This window comes from Myotis yumanensis, unplaced genomic scaffold (genome assembly GCF_028538775.1).
Source record: "Myotis yumanensis isolate MYYU_CA2020_CCGP unplaced genomic scaffold, mMyoYum1.0.hap1 SCAF_5, whole genome shotgun sequence".
NCBI classification, from domain to species: Eukaryota; Metazoa; Chordata; class Mammalia; order Chiroptera; family Vespertilionidae; genus Myotis; species Myotis yumanensis.
In genome coordinates, this window is record NW_027223756.1 from 29,622,191 (window position 1) to 29,643,859 (window position 21,669).

General features: G+C 47.1%; 1 protein-coding gene and 1 pseudogene across 1 annotated transcript; both read left to right on the plus strand.

The window, feature by feature from the left end:
* The first annotated feature begins 5,001 nt into the window (after positions 1–5,001).
* Positions 5,002–5,619, plus strand: LOC139011647 (small ribosomal subunit protein eS8 pseudogene; annotated as a pseudogene).
* A 2,089-nt stretch (positions 5,620–7,708) lies between these two features.
* ECSCR (endothelial cell surface expressed chemotaxis and apoptosis regulator) lies at positions 7,709–16,131 on the plus strand. Its single transcript, XM_070417138.1, has 8 exons — positions 7,709–7,825; positions 11,085–11,129; positions 12,181–12,297; positions 13,415–13,528; positions 14,239–14,337; positions 14,558–14,594; positions 15,229–15,325; positions 15,499–16,131. Exons 1-8 carry the CDS (start codon positions 7,765–7,767, stop codon positions 15,505–15,507), a joined length of 579 nt encoding a protein of 192 aa, XP_070273239.1. The 5' UTR covers positions 7,709–7,764; the 3' UTR covers positions 15,508–16,131.
* The last annotated feature ends 5,538 nt before the right edge of the window (positions 16,132–21,669 follow it).

The window sequence follows — 21,669 nt, forward strand, 5'->3', positions numbered from 1 at the left end:
TGCTACAAATAAAATAGGAGCCCCACTCCCCGATCTCTCCCCTCCTGCTCCCCCTAGGGGTAACTATCTTGTTGAATTTGATGTTTATCAGTCCCTTGCAAGGCATTCTTTTCTCTTTGGGTTTTTTTTTCTTTTTTAGTTTTTACAAATATGAATCCTGAATGCCTCTGTATTTGTTAGGATGCAACTTCATTTGAGACTGTGTGTGCTTTACTGTGTCTAAGTCACAAAAAGTGCTCACTGGTCTCTCCTCTGTCTGGAGACAGTTTATAAAGGAGAATCTTTTTGTCCCAACTAACTCCATGGGATCAGCTGTCCCTCATTCTGTCCCTTGTTGTGCATGTATCACCCTCCATTCCAATGCGGAGACCAAGAGACCTCCAGCAACTTCCCTCACCCAGTGGCTTGATCCTGATTCCTTGGCGCTCAGCCAAGCTCTCTACGCTCTGACATTCAGGAACTCCACTCAGACCTCCAAACTCACTTGAGCCCAGGTCACTGGGCTGCTGACCTCACCTGCAAAGTGAGTGCGACCAGTAGCAGGCTGGTCTCGAAGTCAACTAGGAGGCTGGTCCCGTCCAATGTGCTCAAAGGCTGTGGGCATTCTCTACCTCCCACCTTGACCACTGAGACATCAGCCAGAGGGAATCTGGCTCCTGTCACAGTCCGGAGCTTCAGCCACTGCCTTTTGCCTCCTGCCTACTTAAGACACATGTCCCATTGATCTCACAGGCACCACCACTGGGGCCTCTAGTCCTCAAATCTAAAAAGCCATTTTTTGGTCCTTCTAATCATTTAAAATGGCTAATTTTTCCTTCCCCACCCTCATCAGTCCTGGATTTATCTCCTAAAGGGCTTGAGAAAGGATTAGAGGGTGGCACTTCAGGGACCAGATTATTATTATTATTACTAGAGGCTCAGTGCACAAAATTCGTACACAGGTAGGGTCCCTAGGCCTGGCCAGTGATCAGGGCCGATCTGCAGGGCAACTGGCAGGGCGATCAGGAGGCCCCCGCTGGCACCCGTCTTGACTGGCCTGGCGCCACCCACGCGCCGACCCTGCCCGCCGCCAATGCGCTGCCGCCACTGCCTATTGGGGCCTGTGGGCTGGGGGCAGCTCCTGCATTGAGCATCTGTCCCCTGGTGGTCAGTGCACGTCATAGCGACTGGTCCTTCCACCGTTCGGTCAATTTGCATATTAGGCTTTTATTATATAGGATTATTTTAAATCCTCACCCAAGGATATGTTTTCATTGGTTTTCGAGAGAGAGGAAGAGAAACAGCAATCAGCTGTCTCTCTTATGCACCCTGAACAGGGATCGAACTGGTAACCTGGATATGTGCCCTGAACTGGAATCCAACCTCCAACTTTTTGGTGTACAGGATGATGCTCCAACCAAGTCATACCAGCCAGGGCAAGGACCAGATTATTGTCCCAGCCTTCTCTCACTTTCCCATTTCCATGCTCACTCTTGTGAGCTGCCCTTCCCCGATTCCTATCATCTAAATATTAACCATCTTTTGTTGTTGTTGTTTATTCTCACTTGAGAATATTTTTTTCCACTGAAAACAGAGTAGAAAGGAGGGAGTCACACACACACACACACACACACATCCCGCATGTACCCTGACCCCAACTGGGGCTGGGGATGGAACCTGCAACCTAGGTGTTTGCCCTTGACCTGGAATCGAATCTGTGACCCTTCGGTATATGTGCTGACGTTCTAACCACTTAGCAATACTGGCCAGGATAATATTAACCATCCCTTATGGATTAAGGGTTTGAACATAGAAACAAACCCTGATGCCAGCTTTTAGCTCTGATAGTACCTTGATTTTACTCCTTGGACCTCCTTTCATGCCCCCCGACAGCTTCAGGAGCCTGGGTCTGCCTGCCCACACCTCCTCCACCCGACCCCAGACACTTAGCCATTGTCCCTACCCAGCCGCCTGCCACCCAAAAGGACATACTGATTTCCCCACCCCAACCAACTATCCTTTGATTGATTTTTTAACGCAGTATCTCAAAGGTACTGGAAATCGTAGACTATAATATACTAAATCTCTCTGGCCCAACTACCAGCTCTGTCCAAAGGTACTGGAAATCGTAGACTATAATATACTAAATCTCTCTGGCCCAACTACCAGCTCTGTCCATCTCAATAGTGTCCAAGATGCTTTTGAGAGATCTTAGTTCAAGTGTCATCTCCTCCAGGAATGTATTCTTCAGCCCACTATACTGAGGTCGATTTCTCTTTTCCTTAAAAGTATGTTTCTTACCTTGCTCCTGACGTTTGTCTCACTTTGTCTTATCCTACAAGTATGTATGTGGGGGGGGGGGGGGTGAGGGGGGGCGCTCATTTTTCTTCCTAGCTTGTGAACCCCCATCAAGGCATTCCTGTCTGTGTCCCAGAATCTATCACATTAACTGGTACTACACACAGGTGCTGGATAAGTTTGCTGAATAGAACCAGAATGTGGATGAACTCCCACCCCTGTCCTGTCCTTAGCACTAGCGGCTTATAAGAAGCACCCTTCACCTGTGGAAAGGTACTTTTGAGCCACAACAAGTTCCCTGTCTCACTCCCTCTTTCTCTTCTTGGAGTTTTGCTGTCATGGAGCCTCTTAAATGGGTTCAAGGGGCTAAAATAATTAAGAATCTGCTGTTGTTGTTTTTGTTTTTGTTTTTTGTTGTTTTTTTTTTACAGAGAGGAAGGGAGAGGTATAGAGAATCAGAAATATTGATGAGAGGGAAACATAGATCAGCTGCCTCCTGCACACCTCCCATTGGGAATGTGCCTGCAACCAAGGTACATGCCCCTGACCAGAATTGAACCCGGGACCCTTCAGTCCACAGGCCGACGGTCTATCCACTGAGCCAAACCAGTCAGGGCTGCTGTTGTTTTACAGAGAAGAAAAGTCCTGGCTTTCAAGGTGTGAGTCCTGGGAACAAAGATGAAAAGACTCTGGGGTCCTCTCACCATCATCCCTCCAGGCTGGTTCCCTGTCTCAGTTCTGCACGCTGGGGCCACATCTCTTTTCCAACTCCCCAGGGGAGGTAGAAGTGGCCCTGTCAACCTAAGTAAGGCAAAGAACAGCCCTTCTTCCCTCACTCTGTCCACACTGAAAGCAACCAGGGTTAGGATTCTGCCAAGGAAGCTGAAGGAGAAGGGCTTGTGGAACATTCTGAGCAGGCCAATGGGAGGTTGCCATGATAGGGAGCCATTGAGAGCTGGCTGACTTCCAGGCCTCATCTTAAGCTCTGGGTCACTGGAGTAAGCCAGGAGCAAAGGCTGCCCATTTCAGCCACACCCTACTTCCAGCCTTCTTATTACAAGCTATATACCTGTAAGCGGTGTGGGATTTGTGGGGTAATAAAATTGTTTGCGGGGAAGGTTACACAAGTCTCTGAATATACTAAAAGCCACTAAAGTGTACACCTTTAATGGATAAAGTATACAGTATGTGTCTCAGTCTGTTCAAGCTGCTTTACTAAAATACGCTGAGCTGGGTGCTCTATACGCAACAGAAGATTTTTCTCACAGTTCTGGCGGCTGGGAAGTCCAAGATCAAGATGCCAACAGATTTGGACTCTGATGAGAGCCTACTTCCTGGTTCACAGATAGTGCCTTCTTGCTGTGTCCTCATAGCACACAGAACAGCAAGATAGGTCTTTGGGGCCTTTTAAAAAAAATCCTCACCGGAGGATATGTTTTTATTGCTTTTGAGAGAGGAAGGGGAGGGGGGGGGGGAGAGAGAGACATCAACGTGAGAGAGAAACTTCAATCAGTTGCCTCCTGTATATGCCCAGATCGGGGATTGAACCCACAACCTAGGTAAGTACCCTAAGAATTGAACCTGCAACCTTTTGGTGTATGGGATAATACTCCAACCAACTGAGCCACCTGGCCAGAGTCCCATTTGTACTTCTTAATCCCTTCACCTTTTCCACTCAGACTCCCAACCACCCCCTCCCATCTGGCAACCATCAGTTTGTTCTCTGTATCTATGATAGATGGCAGTCACAGAGGACTCCTTGGAGAGATAGCTGATTACAGGGGTGGGGCTGGTAAAGCATGAGATGAACCTGGAACATCTCATTGTGTCAGAATGTAAAGAAGTGTTCAGAGAATGATGGAGATATGGTAAAAGGATATAGAAGCCAGCCTGAAGGGGTTCCCAATGACTAAAATGGGGGTAACTTGAGCATCAAAATAATAAATGATTGTAATATGTAATATTCACATAGTTTCAGAGTATCTCCCTACAAAATACTTATTATTTACAAAGGGGAAAAGAGTAACTTTGAAGTGGAAAAAACGGACTATAGTGGCTGAATGGTGGTCTCCAAAAAGATATGTTGATATCTTAATCCTGAGAACCTGTGACTGCTACCTTACTTGGAAAAAGAGCCTTTGCAGATGCAAATAAGTTAAGAATCTTGGAATGAGGAGGTCACCCTGAATTATCTAGATGGCCACTAGATTCAACGACAAGTGTCCTTGGAAGAGACACACAGAGGAGAAGGTGATGTGAAGACAGAGATTAAAGTGATGCAGCTACAAACCAAGGAATGTCAAGGAACGCCCAACAGCCACCCGAAGCTGGAGGAGGCAAGGAACGGCTTCTTCCCGAGAGTCGTCAGGAGTGTAGTTCTGCCAATGCCTTAATTTTGACTTCTGCCTCCAGAATTGTGAAAGAGTACGTTTCTGTTGTTTTAAAGTCACCAGTTTATGGTAATTTGTATGCAGCCACAGGAAACTGAGACACTAGCAGACACCACCTTAAGCAAGTGACCAAGTGGACATCCTCAGTAATGGAACAAATCAAAACCATGCAGCAGTTGATAGAATGCAAAGAGAGGAACACAGCATTGCTTCTGTGACATTCACATCAAAGATGCACGACCATCTAATCATAAGGAAATGTCTGACAAACCCAAATGAGGGAGGCTCTACAAAATTACTGGATTGTAACCTGTAAAAATTTCAAGCTCGCCGAGCTATGGGTATCTCTCGGGACAACTGGCACAAGCGCCGCAAGACGGGGGGCAAGAGGAAGCCCTACCACAAGAAGCGAAAATATGAGCTGGGACGCCCTGCTGCCAACACTAAGGTTGGACCCCGCCGCATACACACAGCCCGAGTGCGCGGAGGCAACAAGAAGAGCCGAGCCTGGAGGCTGGACGTGGGCAACTTCTCCTGGGGCTCAGAGTGTTGTATGCGCAAAACAAGGATTATTGATGTTGTTTACAATGCATCCAACAACGAACTGGTCCGCACCAAGACCCTAGTAAAGAACTGCCTTTTGCTCGTTGACAGCACACCATACCAACAATGGTACGAGTCCCTCTACGCACTGCCCCTGGGCCGCAAGAAGGGGGCCAAGCGGATTCCTGAAAAGGAAGAGATTTTGAACAAAAAACGATCAAAGAAAATTCAGAAGAAATATGATGAGAGGAAAAAAAATGCCCAAATCAGCAGTCTTCTCGAGGAGCAGTTCCAGCAGGGCAAGCTGCTTGCGTGCATTGCTTCAAGACCAGGCCAGTGTGGCCGAGCAGAGGGCTATGTGCTCAAGGGCAAGGAGCTGGAGTTCTATCTGAGGAAAATCAAGGCCTAGAAAGGCAAATAAATCCTCCTCCCTCCTATCTTAGCTCGTGTAATAAAGGTGTTTATTCTAGAAAAAAAAAATTCAAGCTCATGAAAGTCAAGAAAAGACTGAATAAATGTTCCAGATTGAAGGAGACAAAGGAGATATGCAATGAGTAATTCCAGGCAGGACTCTTTTGTTATAAAGGACTTTCTTGGGCCCTGGGCGGTGTGGCTCAGTTGGTTGGAGCAGTGCCCTGTCCACAGAAAGATCTCGACTTTGATCCCTGGTTGGAATGCATATGGGATGCAACCGATCCCAATCGATGTTTCTCTCTCACCTCTATCTTTCTCTTTCTCTCTCACCCTCTTCCTTTCTTACTCTCGAAAATCAATAAAAACATATCCTCAGGTGAGGATTAAAAACTAATAAAAATAAAGGCCATTCTTGAGACAATTGTCAAAATTGAATGGAATCTGAGGACTAGGTGGTATTAATATATTAATATTAATTTCCTAATGTTGATGGCTGTATTGCGAATATATAAGAGACTGTCCTTGTTTGTAGGAAATACACACTACAAACACTTCAGGGGTGATGAGTCATTCTGTTGGCAATTTACTCTCAAATGATTTAAGGAAAAAAGTTCTGTGTAATGTACTTTCTGTACATTTGTGATTGCTTCAACATAAAATATTTATTAAAAAAGAAGGGACAGCCCTAACCGGTTTGGCTCAGTGGATAGAGCGTCAGCCTGCGGATTGAAAGGTCCCAGGTTCGATTCTGGCCAAGAGCATGTACCTTGGTTGCGGGCACATCCCCAGTAGGAGGTGTGCAAGAGGCAGCTGATCGATGTTTCTCTCTCATCGATGTTTCTAACTCTCTATCCCTCTCTCTTCCTCTCTGTAAAAAATCAATAAAATATATATGTTAAAAAAAATAAGGGACAAAAGGACAGATTCATAAAATGATTATGTCCTGGCTGGTGTTGCTTAGTGGTTAGAGCATTGGCCCATGCACCGAAGGGTCTCGGGTCCTATTCGTCAAGGGCATGTACCTAGATTGCAGTTTTGATCCCCAGCCTGATCGGGGTGCACGTGGTAGGCAACCATTAGATGGTGTCTCTCTCACATTGATATTTCTCTCTCTCTTTCTCCCCTCTCTTCCCCTCCCTCCCTTCCACTCTCTCTAAAAAATAAAAAAATAAAAAATAAAAATCAATGAAAAAAACATCCTCAGGTGAGGGTTAACCAAAGTAAATAAGTAAATCAATAAAATGATATATATGCTTATTATCACAGGCTGGAAGGAAATCCACAACAATGATAATTATATTAAAGATATAATTATATTAAATGTGTAACATTTCTCTGCTCTAAATCTTTTGAGTTTAGTTTAATAAATATGTGCTGAGACCTACTATATGTCAGGCATTGTGCCAGGTCCCAGGGATACTGGGGAAAGTGACAATGTGTCCACAGAGGAGAGGACTGTGGGATGTGTGCTGGCTGGATGCTAAGGACAAGGATGCTGCTGGAGCACAGGGAAGGCCTGAGGGAGGGGTGCTTGGAATGTGGTTCTCTTGTTTTTCTATTAAGAATAACAATAATGAAAGATATTGGGAGTCCCATCTGCATTGGTAGCCCTGAGGAGGGAGAAGAATGTACAGCATTCAGAGTCTAGAGAGCATGGGCGGCTGGTGGGCTGAGTTTTAGAGCTCAGTCATGGTCTGAAACAGTATGGGGAGGAACTGGAGTTACATTCCAGGAAAACCACGGGGTGGTGTGTGGAGGGACCTGATGGACCCCTTGGAGGAGAAGAGGGGGGCTGGGGCCAGGGAGGGGCAGGTTGCCATCATTGGTCTCTGAGTACAGGCCCTGGAGGGGGACACAGTGGCCCTGGAGGGGAACACAGTGGCCCTAGCCCAGCCCGTGTAGAGTCCTGGAGCCCAGGGCGCAATCCAGTCGTTGATGTTTCAGCCTCACATCCTTGTCTGGGCTGTCAGGCAGAGCAGGGCCCTGGAGTTAGTCCCAATCTGTTTCCTTCTATTCTTTGACAGGAAGCTCCTGGAGAGCCAGCCCCCAGCCCCTCCCCCTCCCAGCACTCCCTCTCTCTTCTCCACTATGGACAGAGCCTCCACGGAGCAGCTGCCTGCCCACCACAGACCCAGCTGACATGGGGACTGCTGGAGCAACGCAGCTGTGCTGGGTGATCCTGAGCTTCCTCCTACTCCGAGGTAAGAGGCACTTGCCACTCTGGCAGCATTCCCCTCCAGGGACTGGCAGTCCTGGGCGCACCCCTCCCTCCTTCAGGACACACACCACATACGCAGCTCTCCATCCAGGGCTGTGCCCAGGGGAAATTCCAGAGCCTTTTATGAAAGAGATCAGTTGGATTGGGAGGGAGTCATTACCAGGCGAGGGTAAAATGGCACATGGTTAAACCTTTTTGTGGGAAAATTTCCAGGGTGAACCGGGGCTCCCATGAAGGCTGGCCTCCTTAAATGTGGGATGTGCCTGGCTGTCTTGGTGTAAGATTGAGGTCTGAAAGCTCTTTCTGGGATGTTCTAGCACAAAGCTGTCTGCACCTTGGGCTTTACCGTGATCTTTTTTTTTCTCTTCCATATGGGGAGGAACAACCTGGGAATTCCAAATACTGACTCTAAGCTCACACACAGCACGAGGGATTCAAGTTAGATACAACGAACTGTGTGCCAAAGAGGATGTACTCAACACCCTCAGCCAGGGGTCTAGATGAGATGGTCTTCAGAGGAGAAAACCTGAAAACTCCTCTTAGACAGGGCTCTGCCAGCTGACGAGTGGGGAAACAGCTCATAAGGGGTCCCCTAATTAGGGAGCAGTTGCTGGGAACCATGAGAAATCCAGGAGATTCTGACTCACAGGGCAGCAACTTCCCCTCGGTCATTCCTTCCCCACCCCCACCTCATGGTCCATGAGTCCTCTGTGGAAGATTCATGAACCTGGGCTCAAAGCAGCCGAAAGAGAACGCACGCAAGAGTGCTCGGATGGGAGAGGAAGGATGGCTTTCTTGGTGGGGGGTGGAAGGCCTGAGTGCCAGGAGACTGCCTCGTGGAGAGATCAGGCATTTCTTTACAAGTCCATGGGTTGGAAGTAAAACTCTGATTACTCCACCCGCACCCTCCTTCCCAGAGGATAGAGTCACGCATTTGATCTGGGGCTGGGGGACGAGGCTGTTGTCCAAACTGCAGAAATGGCAGAGAAGATTAAAAGGTGCGACTCATAGGGTGGCATTTTCATAGGCCTAGCCTCCTCTCAGCTTCCCTACCCACTGCCCTGTCCTGGACGAGTGCCCGAGCTAGGAATGCCCTGTGTACACTCTACATAAGCCATGCTCACCGCTTGAGTTTCCCAACCTCTTATCTAGTATCTCAGAGCACTTACTGTCTCCTTCATTTTGGTGGGCTGAGGAACCCTTTTGGGGATAAGCAGGCCCACAAAGGGACTTGACTGTGGATACTCAAATCAGGGCAGGGCAGACTTGAGACTTGGAGGATTTGAGAGAATGGGGCAAAATTAAAAACGTCTAGCATTTATTGAGCATGGACTCTCTGTCTGGCGGGCACTATGGTAAGTACTTTATATGCATCTTCTTATCCGCACAACCACTTGTGAAGTACTAAAATCACTTGCAATTTAACGAAGAGAAAACTAAAGCCCAGGCCAGTAAGTGACAGAGTCAGGACTTAGACTCAAGCCTGTCAAACTCCAAAGTCTGTGATTTCAACTACTAAGGTATGCTGCTGAGAAAAACAGGATGGTGGGGGTGGAGGGGGTGGAGGAGGAGGAGAGAGAGGCAGGTAGCAATTAGGGAGAGGAAACCGGAAAATAAGAAATCCCAGTGGCCAGTGGCCTTTGGTTGTCTGCGTGTCCAGTGGTCAGAGGCACCCTGACCCATAAAAACAGATGCTCCCTTAATCCCTCCTCTACTCACAGAGGAATCTCCTGGTGACAAAAAGTTCCAGTAGGGGAAGGGGGCAGGTGACAAAGAGCAGGCTACCGAGAATTGGAGCTTGTGACTTTGGAACTCATTCCAAGACACTAGTTTTGTCTTTAGATAAATGTGGGAAGGCAGGCACTGTGCCTTCCCACTGAAAACCAAAGTTAAAACCATATAGAGCTTAGACGGGACCTTAGATACCCCTCAGCAAGGACATCTAAGGTACCTTCTGATGGGTGTTTGCAGAACATGCCTTGGATCGAAAGGGTCACTCCCCAGCTGGGAAAAGTTCTCTCTAGCCTGGGGCACCTACAAGTTTTAACTCCCCTCTTGATCCCCCCACCCAATGAGGGGATGAAGTGTCAGAGATGGTGACCTGGAAAAACAGCCTCGGCAGGGCCTAGGGTTTGGGAGAGGGTGGGCTTGGAAACAATTAATTCCACACTATCCAAGTGATAGCCCCATGGAGGAAGGCAGTGGCCAAGGAAAACAAACAGACCAACAGGCTGCCACTGGCTGGGCGCGCCCCTGGCCCTCAGCTGCTTCTGTTCACCCAGGCCCCAGCTTGGTACTTCCCTGATTATGGGGGCTGAGGGAGCAGAGGGCCAGGCCAGCAGCTGCAGTCCCAGCCTGAGTGGAGGAACGGGAACCCAGCTGGGCGGCTCCACTTCCCCACGTTTTCCTTTCACATTGTTCACAGGTTTCAAGAATGATTTCATTGTGGAAAATGAGCAAACACAACCTGACCTTTGAGGTCCCACAGACACAGGGGACACATATATGGGCGCACGCACACACACGCACACACACACACCTGCATAGAGGTTGACAGGCATACACATGTACTTACAAAACAATCTAGAGAGAGCTTCTTACTGGGGCATCCTAGTAACCTCCTCCCTGGGTTTGGACAACAACAACCATTATTGAGAAGCCTCTACCTGTGAGAGTTAAGTTGACCACTCATTCTAGAGCTTCCCTGCCTCCTTTGTAGGCCCCTACCTCTGGCTGGAGGAGGGCACAGAGATAGCCCAGATAACAACCCCAATCCCTACTCCATCTTACTCATCACATCTTTCCATCCCCTTCCCTTGGGCAGGACTAGTATGACACTATTTGCAGGGTAGAATGGATGGCACAGTGGTAGTGTGATGTCAGCATTAGTCTGGAGACCTGGAGTCTTTGTCTAGACTTGGCAGGTGTCTGGCCCGCTGTCCTTGGACATATCACTATTTTAAAATAACCTTCCCCTAACGTTGTATCAGGCTGCTATAAAACCCATGTGGGATTGAAGAGACAGGAAAGGACTCTGGGACACTGAATCATGAGGTGGTGGTGATGGTGCTATTCATTCATGATCTCAGAGGAAGCCAGCCCCGCAGTAAGCTGGAGCCACATCCTTTAGTCCTCTGTCAGCATGGGAGGCTTGAAAGCCAAAAGGCCTTGGTTTTTCGGGGGGCTCTGTGCTGGGTGGGAGACTCACAAAGCTAGTCTATGTTTTTTGCTTTCTCTTGCAGGCCACAACTCCCAGCCCACGACAATGCAGCCCTCTAGCCCTCAGGGTAAGAGCAAACACACAGGGACTCCTCTAGCAATTAGGTCTGAGAGCTTAGTAAGGCTGGGGAGAGCTCTAGGCACTGTTTTACACAGATCGTAGGTGATTAGGGGTGGGGCCAGAGCTCTCAGGACATCCAAAGCTGAGCTCATCTAGGGACTTTTTTCAGCGTGGCCCAGTCTAACCTGTTTTGAAAAAGAGAGATAAATGGTTGCAGGTGAGGGATGGGGTAAGAAGAAAGACTAGAAAACACCAGCTATAGGGAAGAAGAGAGGGAGTCAGAGCAGTAAGAGGCAATAGACCCTCAGCCTCAGATGATCTGTTTCAGGAGCCATCAGTCTAAGTCTGACTATACAGCCAACACAGGTCAGTGAGTGTGGTTGCTGAGGGGCCAATCCCTGGCCCCTGCCCAGCCCTTTGCCCATCCCTTCAGACTTGCTTGCAGCCCAAGAGTTCTCATATGGGTTAGAAGTGGTTGTCATCAAACCTGCCCCACCTTCAACTCCCCACATGCCTCAGTCCTTGCTGGGGACAGCCCTTCCTCAGAGCCCAAAAGGCCAAGCCCTCTGTCCAGTACCAGTACCCCAGGTACTCTGCCACTGAGACTACAAATTCCATCAAGGGAGGGCCCAATGAGGAAGCAGACACAGTTTCGGCTCTAAAGGAGAATACAGTGGAGAAACAGACAAGTAAACAAGATCTTACATTGACAATTACAGACAGGATAGAAGGATTGTGATGGGCATAAGATGAAGGTGCTATTGGAATCCAGATAAATGTCAGCCACTTCCGACTTGGAGGCCAGGGAAGACATCCCAGAGTGCTTCTAAAGCTAAGGCCAGAGAAGGAGTTGACCAAATGAAGATTTGGGGTGAAGGAGGGTAGGGTGTATTCCAGGCAGAGGAAACTGTACAGGTGAAGACCCAGAGGTGAAAAGGAGGATGGCTCCTTCTGGAAGTGAAAGCAGTAATGAAAATAACCATTTTGGACTAAAGAGCCTTCCCTGTATACATGCTGGTGGAAGCCATAAAGGCCCACAAATGCTTCCTAATCCACAGCTGCTTCAGAGAAAGCCTCACGGGTCCCCACAGCACCCAGTAAACCTGTGATGCCAAGGTCAAGCACCATGGATGGTCACTCCCCATCCCAGCCACAGGAGCACACATCAGGATTTGGTAAGTATCAAGTTGGGTTCCTTCTTCTCTTCTTGAGGGGGCCCAGGTCCTGCCCCACAGTAAGGGGGTCTCAGGATCCACATCAGTGGCACCCTGGTCTGGAGAGAACGAGAGAGGTTTGATGGAGAGAAGAGACAAGGGCTTGGACCTGGTCACAATGAAGGTAGAAAGAGTCGACTCAGGATTGATAAAGGCATAGACAAGGAAAGGAAGGGTTAGGAGAACCCAAAATAATGGAAAGGAAGGCAGAAAAGGTTGGGAAAGAGTTACATGTTTCTCAAGGCAGGTTGGTCTTCACCCAGCAGCAGGGGAGAAGAGCTGGGCGGGGTGGTTACACTCCACCTTGGCCTGCTGTTCACGGCACAGGCACAAGGGTCCCAAGCAGCAGCAGTAGCAGCGGTGGCAGCAGAAGCAGAGGTATGTCCTGTTTGTGCTCACAACAAAGAACACCCTGACCCTTTCTCTCATCCTACCCCGTGGCTCTGGGATGTTTTTATACTCCCAGTCATTTTTAGGAGGGGGGTGAGGACAAAGAAATGGAACAGCAATCAGACCTGTAGTACAATGAGCTTCAGAGGGGATGAGGTGAATGACCATACCACTTTTTAAGAGGGCCAGAAACACATGCCCTTTAACTGGCAGGCTGGCTTGTTGGATCAGTGCCTGGAGACAAACATCCGGTGCCCTTCTTTCCTCCCTCTTCAACTCTTGGCAAAACACAGATGGCTCAACCTTGCCTAGTCCGTCTCCCTATGTCTGCAGCATACATCCCTTTCCTCTGGGCTCCAAGGGGATGGTGGGAAGAGCATAATGAGGGAAGCATCCTGAACTTTCTGGAGTCCTTTGGAACTAGTAATACAAACAACCAGCAATCTAGTCATGTGATCCAACAGCACCCACTTCTGATTTCCATCCTCATGGGACCTGATCAGAGGGGCAGAGAGGAAGTCTTTTCTGTAGGGCTTGAGCTCTCTCTGCAGTCCTCTACCTGGAGAAAGTGGGCGGGGGGGGGGTGGGGGGGGGTGGGAGGGCGGTGAATCGGGGGATGGGGAGCTAGCTCTCTCTGGTAGGCTGAGTAAGTCCTTTCACTGAAGCACCCATCACCATTCCATTTTAGACACCTCTCAAAATGTCACTTCCAAATTGGCCACCACGAGCCCGAGGACAAGAGAAGACCCCACCATTCTGCCCAGCCCTATGTCAGAGCAAGTGCTCACTGTGGCTGCATTTGGTGAGAGGAAGGAGAAGGTGGGATGTGGCAGGGGACCCCACCTTTGAACTGACTTGGACTCTGGTCAGGAAACACAAGTTCAAATCTCACCCATTTGTGCTAGAGCGGTGGTTCTCAATCTACCTGATGCCACGACCCTTTAATACAGTTCCTCATGTTGTGGTGACCCCCAACCATAAAATTATTTTTGTTGCTATTTCATAACTGTAATTTTGCTACTGTTATGAATCATAATGTAAATATCTGATATGCAGGATGTATTTTCATTGTTACAAATTGAACATAATTAAAGCATAGTGATTAATCACAAAAACAATATGTAATTATATATGTGTTTTCCGATGGTCTTAGGCGACCCCTGTGAAAGGGTCGTTCGACCCCCAAAGGGGTCGCGACCCACAGGTTGAGAACCGCTGTGCTAGAGGGTTTGGCTGACAAGTCTTTGGTGGGAAAGAGCCTCCACTGACTCTAGTCAGCTCTTCTGGGTTCTGCTGGGTTTCATATTCTTCTGGGAAGATGGGGGAAGGAAGGGCTGTGGAACCCACTCTGGCCAGGGCCGCAAGCTGAGAGTTCATTCATTCGCAGAGAAGGGGAATTCAAAATTCACTTTGCTCTGGACCCTGTCTACAGAGCACTTAGCTAGGAAGAGAATTTGAACTCATGTTGTCCCCTCCTCTCCCTCCTCTTCACCCCATCCTTTCCCTGTCCAGGTGTTATCAGCTTCATTGTCATCCTGGTGGTTGTGGTGATCATCCTGGTCAGTGTGGTCAGTCTAAGGTTTAAGTGTCAGAAGAACAAGGAATCTGAAGGTACATGCCTGAACCTTGGGGGCCCTCCTTTGCCCCTCTTTGCTGAGGGACCCAGAGCTAGATTCTGGGACTGACACTCAGCCTAGAGTTGAGGGAAGGAATGGGAACATCAGCACCATTAGATGAAATGGGAGGGTCCACTTAGGTGAACTTTGAGGGGCAGGTTGGGCTTCTGAGTAATAACATGTGACCCCCAATCTGTGCCTTTGGATTTTTACAGATCCCCAGAAACCTGGGAGTTCAGGGCTATCTGAAAGGTAAGACTGTCAGAGGTGTAAGTAGAAATTATCTATCTGACCTCTCAGTCTTCCCTCCAAGAGGGAACCAAAGCTTCCTGCTTTCTATACGCACACACACACACACACACACACAATCCTGACAGCCTCCACTGAGACCAGACTAGGGGCAGGCAGGACAAGAGCAGACTTGAAAGGAAGCAATCAGGTGACAGGAGATGGACTGGAACCCTTCAGCCCAGGGCTACGCACCTTTTACCCCTTCATGAAAAGTGTAGGAATTCAGATTCTAATATACCCCTTAAATAAGGAGATACTTATTTAAGGAACTGTTTATTGAATACCTTGTGTGTGCCACGCCCTTTGGTAGATATTTGTTAATATTATCTCAAATTCTTAGAGCAACTCTTCAAGGCTAATACATTTAAAAATTGAGACTTAAGAGAGGTCGTAACTTGGTCAAGATCACACAAGCAGTAGGTAGTAAAACAAAGATTTAAATACAAGTCTTTGGGGCTTCAAAACACACTCTCATTTCATTATGATCCACCCCCAAAACAAAGGTCTAAGTTGTAACAGCCCCTGTACAGTTTCTTAACCCCCCACATCGCCCTCCCACTCCTATCCATAACCCATGCTCTCCTCCTACTCCTAGCTGCTCCGCAGCCAATGGAGAGAAAGACAGCATCACCCTCATCTCCATGAAGAATATAAACATGAATAACAGCAAAGGATGCCGCTCAGCAGAGAAGGTACGTTTTTCCCGGTTCCCTCCTCCCGTCTCCCTCCTCCTCCTTCCTGAAGGCTCTTGTGCTTTAACCAGAAAGGAGATACTTTCAAAGACTCAGGCTCTTCTCTTCTCTTTCCTATTATATTACTGCTCCCAAGAAGTTCACCCTTTCTTTATTAAGTATTTATTTTGTAGGTTCTTTAAAAGCAACCGTGGGTCCTTATGAGTACGAGGATGATGAAGCTGCCCTGTGCCTGTAAGAAGGAAGGTGACGCCCTAACCGGTTTGGCTCTGTGAACAGAGCGTCAGCCTGCAGACTGAAAGGTCCCAAGTTTGATTCTGGTCAAGGGCATGTACCTTGGTTGCGGGCACATCCCCAGTAGGAGGTGTGCAGGAGGCAGCTGATTGATGTTTTTCTCTCATTGATGTTTCTAACTCTCTATCCTTCCCCCTTCCTCTCTGTAAAAAGTCAATAAAATATATTTTAAAAAAGAAAAAAATGAAGGAAGGTGATATTATCAGTAGAGGCAATAAGCCACATATAAATTATTTTATTGTTTCACATCTACTCGCAGCTCTAAAGGATACTAACATTCCTCCATTTCTGGGAGCAAGCTACCAATATGAGAGACACTTCCCCAGGTGGACCGCCACTCCAGAAACACGGACTGACTAACTAGGAAACTCCAGTGGTGAGAACTAAAAAGTGACTGACTAATCCACCTTCTCAAAGTCATAGGAAGGAGAAGTGTGTAGAGCAAAAGCAAGAAAAATGACAAAGTGGATCGGTCCTTTCTACTTGGCATTAAAATTATTTTCTGGCCTGCAGTCTCATTTCTTTTAAGGTCTATGCCCCCATGCACATTCTTAACAGGACATTCTAGCAGCTCTGGGGTCTCCTTTTCTAGGTAAAGCGTGTATGCCAGTTTCTGCCCCTGTGGGGAGTTCTCTGAGAGATTCGGGAGGGAGAGAACTTTTGTCAGGTGTGCCTCAGCCCATTTAGTTTATTAAGTAGGATGAAGTGACTGACTATTCCTGACTATTCTAACTGCTCTAAAAGAGGGAGAGAAAAGGAGCTATAAACAGTGGCCAGTTGTCACCAGTAAGAAATACTAAATCTGGAGGTGAGAACATGGGAGGCACAATGCATTCTAACTAGGAAACTCCAGTGGTGAGAGCTAAATACTATAAGGGCAAATGTCCTCTGCATGCCCCAGGGTAGACATGCCTCACTGTGGTTCTAGCTGTGGGGATAACACTGGGAAGGTGTGAAGCAAAGACAGGTAGCAGAAAAGGGGGAGTACCACTGCTGAGATCCCACACTTCAGGATCATGACTTTAAATATGTTTTTATTGATTTGAGAGAGAGAGAGAGAAACATTGATGCGTGTGAGAGAGAGAGACGGCGATCGATTGCCTCCTGTACGCACCCCACCTGGGAATCGAACCTGCAACCTGGGCATGTGCCCTGACCAGGAATCGAACCAATGACCTTTCGGTGCATGGAACGATGCTCAATCAACTGACCTACAGCAGCGAGGGCAGGTCTATGACTTTATAAAGCAAAAAGCAAATACCCACCCACTTTTCCCCATACAGCTTTATCTTTGTGTCCTAAAAATAAAAGATCTTAAATAAGGTAAAGTCATTTAAAGAGAAGGAGGAAAAGAAGGCAGTTATCTGTTTTCTTGGTAATCTGTGTTTGAAAATAAATCTTGGGGAGAGTCAATGGAAGAGCCATCTGTGTATGTTTACACGCAGTGTTTAACTTTATAAGCATCTGCTAGTTGGCAGCTTAGAACACAGGGAGAACACAGATTACCCATGCTGAAGCCATGATACGCTATTTTCTGCTGGATTTAGACTCTGAAAGGTGATATGAAAGAGAAAGCCTAGAACAACAAGTGTTACTTTCTCTGTCTCATTGAAACAATTTCTGAGCCTATTTTCTTTTCAAGTGAGGTGGCTGGACTACTTGCCTTTCCTGACTTTTCTGGTTCTTATATTCTAACGTCCTATACACTCTCAATGTAGGAAAAAATTAATCTTTTGAGTGGATATTGCTCCGGGTGGGAGCCAGAGACAAGTCTTAGGTGACTCTGGACAAGTCTTTTACATTCTCTGTGCTTAGATTTCCCTGTGTACTCATGTATATAAAGGGAAGAATGACCCCTACCTGGACCTGTCTACCTCGTGGGCTACTTAGTAGGTAAAATGGAACGGTAAATGGAAGTAAAAGTACGAGTTGACAATTGTAGCAGAAAAGGTGGAGTACCACTGCTGAGATCCCACACTTCAGGATCACGGCACTTGTTCCCTGACTACTGAAGTGTTGGTTGCTAAGGGCTCCTAGCTGGTTGATGACTGGTTCATGGGAGTGGGTGTGGGGATGAAGACCTGGACCTCTTGCCTCCATTTCTCCCTCTGCCCCAACCCTGCCTCCCTTACACCTCATAGATGTTCCCAGAAGCACTCACCAATAAGCCATCAGTATGCAAATCTCAGTGTCTCAGTCTATTTCCTGGAGTACCCAATCTACGACAGCATTACTACAGCATTACTAAAAAATAATTCAGCCCGGCCAGCGCGGTTTAGTGGTTGAGTATCAACCTATGAACCAGGAGGTCACGGTTCAATTCAAGGTCAGAGCACATGCCTTGGTTGCAGGCTCGATCCCCAGTGTGGAGTGTGGAGGCAGCCAATCAATGATTCTTTCTCATCATTGATGTTTCTATCTCTCTCTCCCTCTCCTTTCCTCTCTCTGAAAGCAATAAAAATATATTTTAAAAAATAAAAAATAATTCAGATATATTTTATTTGAGCCACACTGCTAAAAGCACACGACTTCTTAGCCAGTTCCAGTACAAAAATCCATCATTGGGATAGAACTCTCCAGATGACATAACAATGTCTACGAGTACTGGATTCTGTTTCAGTTGTTTTCTGACTGTCATGGGCTGCTTATCGTACTAGAGCGATTATGTCAAGGACATGGGCTTCACTCAGTTGATGTCTCCATTATAAGATCACAATGTCCCCCTGACTCTGGACAATATCCTGCAAATACGAGCTGTTAATCATAAGCTATTTCTATGTCGGGGATAAAGGGTGAACTGGTATTAATGAGATTGAAAGGCTTTTACCCAAAACTGACCCTATAGTACCATTAATCATGCTGATATTCCCATTGCTCAATAACTACTGTTTCCTTTTGGAAGGGGTTGAGGATGAATTCACTTAATGCTGAATTCTGCTTGCTAGCAAACTATATGAGAGGGGTTTCTGCTGGAGGATCCTACTATTTATGCAAAAACAAGACCCCACCTCTGACAGGCAATCCATGAGCAGCCTTCTGCAGCTCCTGAAGCTTCCCTGAGACCGTATCTCTTCCTTAACGTCTAGACAACAGGATGGTGGCCATTTATAAGACCGTTTCCTCCCTATTCTAACACAGGACTACATGGTCTGAAAGCAGGAACAGGTGATGGGGGTAGGGTGGTTGCTGTAAAGTGTCTTTCTTTCCCTTCTCCCCACATCCTCTGGGAGGGCAACCAGCAAACTAGCTCAGATGCGCAGACCCAGTCAGACAGAGGGATCATTTACTCAGGATCTTTCCTCCAGGCCTAGATGGGGCAGCATCTCAATCCTATAGGGCACACGGCAAACCTCACCATCGCCCGCAAAAATTCACTACAGTTCAAAAAGCATTTCTAAAAGTAAGTAGAGAAAACAGATAGAAATCTGAGGCTGGCTCTGGGTAAAATAACTTAGTGTACAAAAAAATCACAGCAGACTGCACCCCCACCCCACCCCCCTTGGCCTAGTTCCTGTGCACCATTTTCCAAAGCCAAGCTAGTACTACTTAATTCTATTTGAATCTGCTGGAAAACATTGTGTGCCTCTGCTCAGCAGTATCTCGCTGGATTTGTGGATGTCCTTTCTCACCACTTTGAACTTCTTTCTATACCTACCTTCTTATCTTTGCGAGCTGCCTTAGAGGCCCCAATTTCCCTTCCCTTATATCCTTCCCAGTTGCTCTCTCACTCTTCCTGCTGTTACTCTCTCCTGACAACACCATCCTGAACCCTTTGAACCCCACAGCTTCCTCTTACCAAACACAGAGATTGAATTTGACAGTGGGAATTATTTTGTTGAGTGGTTGGTGTGCGTAAACAAAACCTGGCACAGAAGTGTTCTAAATGTTGGGGTTTGGAGTTCTAAGTTAGTCTTGGTGATAGAGTCAGAAAAATCCATCCAGAAGTGTTAGCTGAGGTGTAAATGAGCTGAAGGGTACATTTGCATGGCAATATCTGAGAAGGTTGCAAGACTGAAACTTTTTTCTTTTCTTTCTTTTAAAAAAACGGATCTAGAGTAAATGAGTCATCTAGAAAGGAAGGGGGAACTGAGGTTTCAGAGAATGATGGGAAAGGCTGTAGAGATACCAACCATTTCCAAGAGGCTCCAGTTTCCCAAATCTTGCCCAGCATTTTGTTTTTGTTTCTTAATTCTCACCAGATGATATTTTTCCCCATTGATTTTTAGAGAGAAATGGAAGGGGGGGGGGGAGGAGGAAGAAAGAGAGGGAGGGAGAGAGAGAGAGAGAGAGAGAGAGAGAAAAAAACATCAATGTGAGAAAGACACATCAGTTGGTTACCTCCCCCACACGCTCCGATTAGGGCCAGGGATCTAACCTGCAACCCAGGTACATACCCTTGACTGGGAATCAAACCCAAGACCCTTCAGTGTGCAGGCAGATGCTCTAACCACTGAGGACACCAGCCAAGGCTTGTCCAACGTTTTTGAACCTGGACTCTACTCCTAAGTAGCCCCATAATTCATAGCATGGCTTTTCAATCCAATCACCCCCTACAGTGCTCTAGCACTCCCACTCTCAACCAGATAACTCCAACTTCATGCTACTATGACATCTCTGAGTACCCCTAGATCTTAGCCCTGTGCCCCTGGACTCCAAGACACGCCCCATCTTTCCCTGTCCATCTTCTGCAGCAGTTCTCAACCTGTGGGTCGCGACCCCTTTGGTGGTCGAACGACCCTTTCACAGGGGTCGCCTAAGACCATCCTGCATATCAGATATTTACATTACGATTCATAACAGTAGCAACATTACAGTTATGAAGTAGCAACAAAAATAATTTTATGGTTGGGTCACAACATGAGGAACTGTATTTAAAGGGCCAGAAGGTTGAGAAATCTGTCTAGTTTCCCAAAACTACATAATGGATGTCCCTGATCAGGTCCCTCGTCTACAGAGCACAAGTGGCTTCTTCAGAACCCAGCCTTCTGTGAGTGTGCTGATGCTTACGTATCCCAGGGCATGGCTAGAGGGAAGGGATGGAACTATATACTATTGAAGGCTTGTTCCTTTCAGTTTGTGTCTAGGGCTGTCACCTCCCCAACTGTCTAAGTAGATACTGGTTGACACCATAATTGACATAACTGATTTGGTCCTCCTGGTTAAGATCTCAGTGAATTCCAGGTAATTTTTTGTTTGGGGATGACCATGATAATTTTTCACTTTCACACACCTGATCTCTGGCCATTCCAACTCACCTGCAGGCATACGTCAGTAGGGACACTGTACCATCTACCTATGAAGAACTGGTTTTATTCTTTGCTAAAAGACTCCATGCAAACCTGAGTGAGGGAAAGCAGGAATATTTCTTTATTTTCTTTTTGCTAATCTTCTAGAGCCTGGTCTTTCAGATAAAAGGGAATGAGCCAAGGAAACTACTGGGGTGAAGGAGAGAAGAAAAGCCTCAGAAGGGTTTTGGAGTAGGAGGGGATGAAGGATAAGGAACAGCAAAGGCCGACTCCAATAAATACCTGCCCTTTTCTTTCTTTCTCTACTCCTGACCTCTAGTGGTTCCTCTAATGACCTTGTGCCTGAAGAGCTGGGGGATGAGGGACATACCCAGACTGCTCTCTAACCATATAAATCTACCTCGCCCTAACCGGTTTGGCTCAGTGGATAGAGCGTTGACCTGCGGACTGAAGGGTCCCAGGTTCGATTCCAGTCAAGGGCGTGTACCTGTGTTGTGGGCACATCCCCAGTGGAGGTTGTGTAGGAGGCAACTGATTGATGTTTCTCTCTCATCGATGTTTCTAACTCTCTATCCCTCTCCCTTCCTCTCTGTAAAAAATCAATAAAATATATTTTAAAAAAGTAAATAAATCTACCTCACTCTTCTACTTTTTGTGGCTCTTAAGTTCCCAGGGTTGGGTTCAGAATCCCCAAACCTGTCTCTGAATCTCCAACAGGCATTAGTGTATATTTGTTTCTTTAAATTTTTATTTCTTGATCTCAGAGAGAGAGAAAGGGAAAAGGATAGAGAGTTAGAAACATCG

Bases quoted from the DNA above. Each gene is read 5' to 3' on its own strand.
- ECSCR (XM_070417138.1), top strand. From the start codon at position 7,765: ATGGGGACTGCTGGAGCAACGCAGCTGTGCTGGGTGATCCTGAGCTTC. The intron at 7,826-11,084 runs GTAAGAGGCACT...TTTCTCTTGCAG, and splicing joins GAGCTTCCTCCTACTCCGAG to GCCACAACTCCCAGCCCACG. The intron at 14,595-15,228 runs GTAAGACTGTCA...TCCTACTCCTAG, and splicing joins AGTTCAGGGCTATCTGAAAG to CTGCTCCGCAGCCAATGGAG.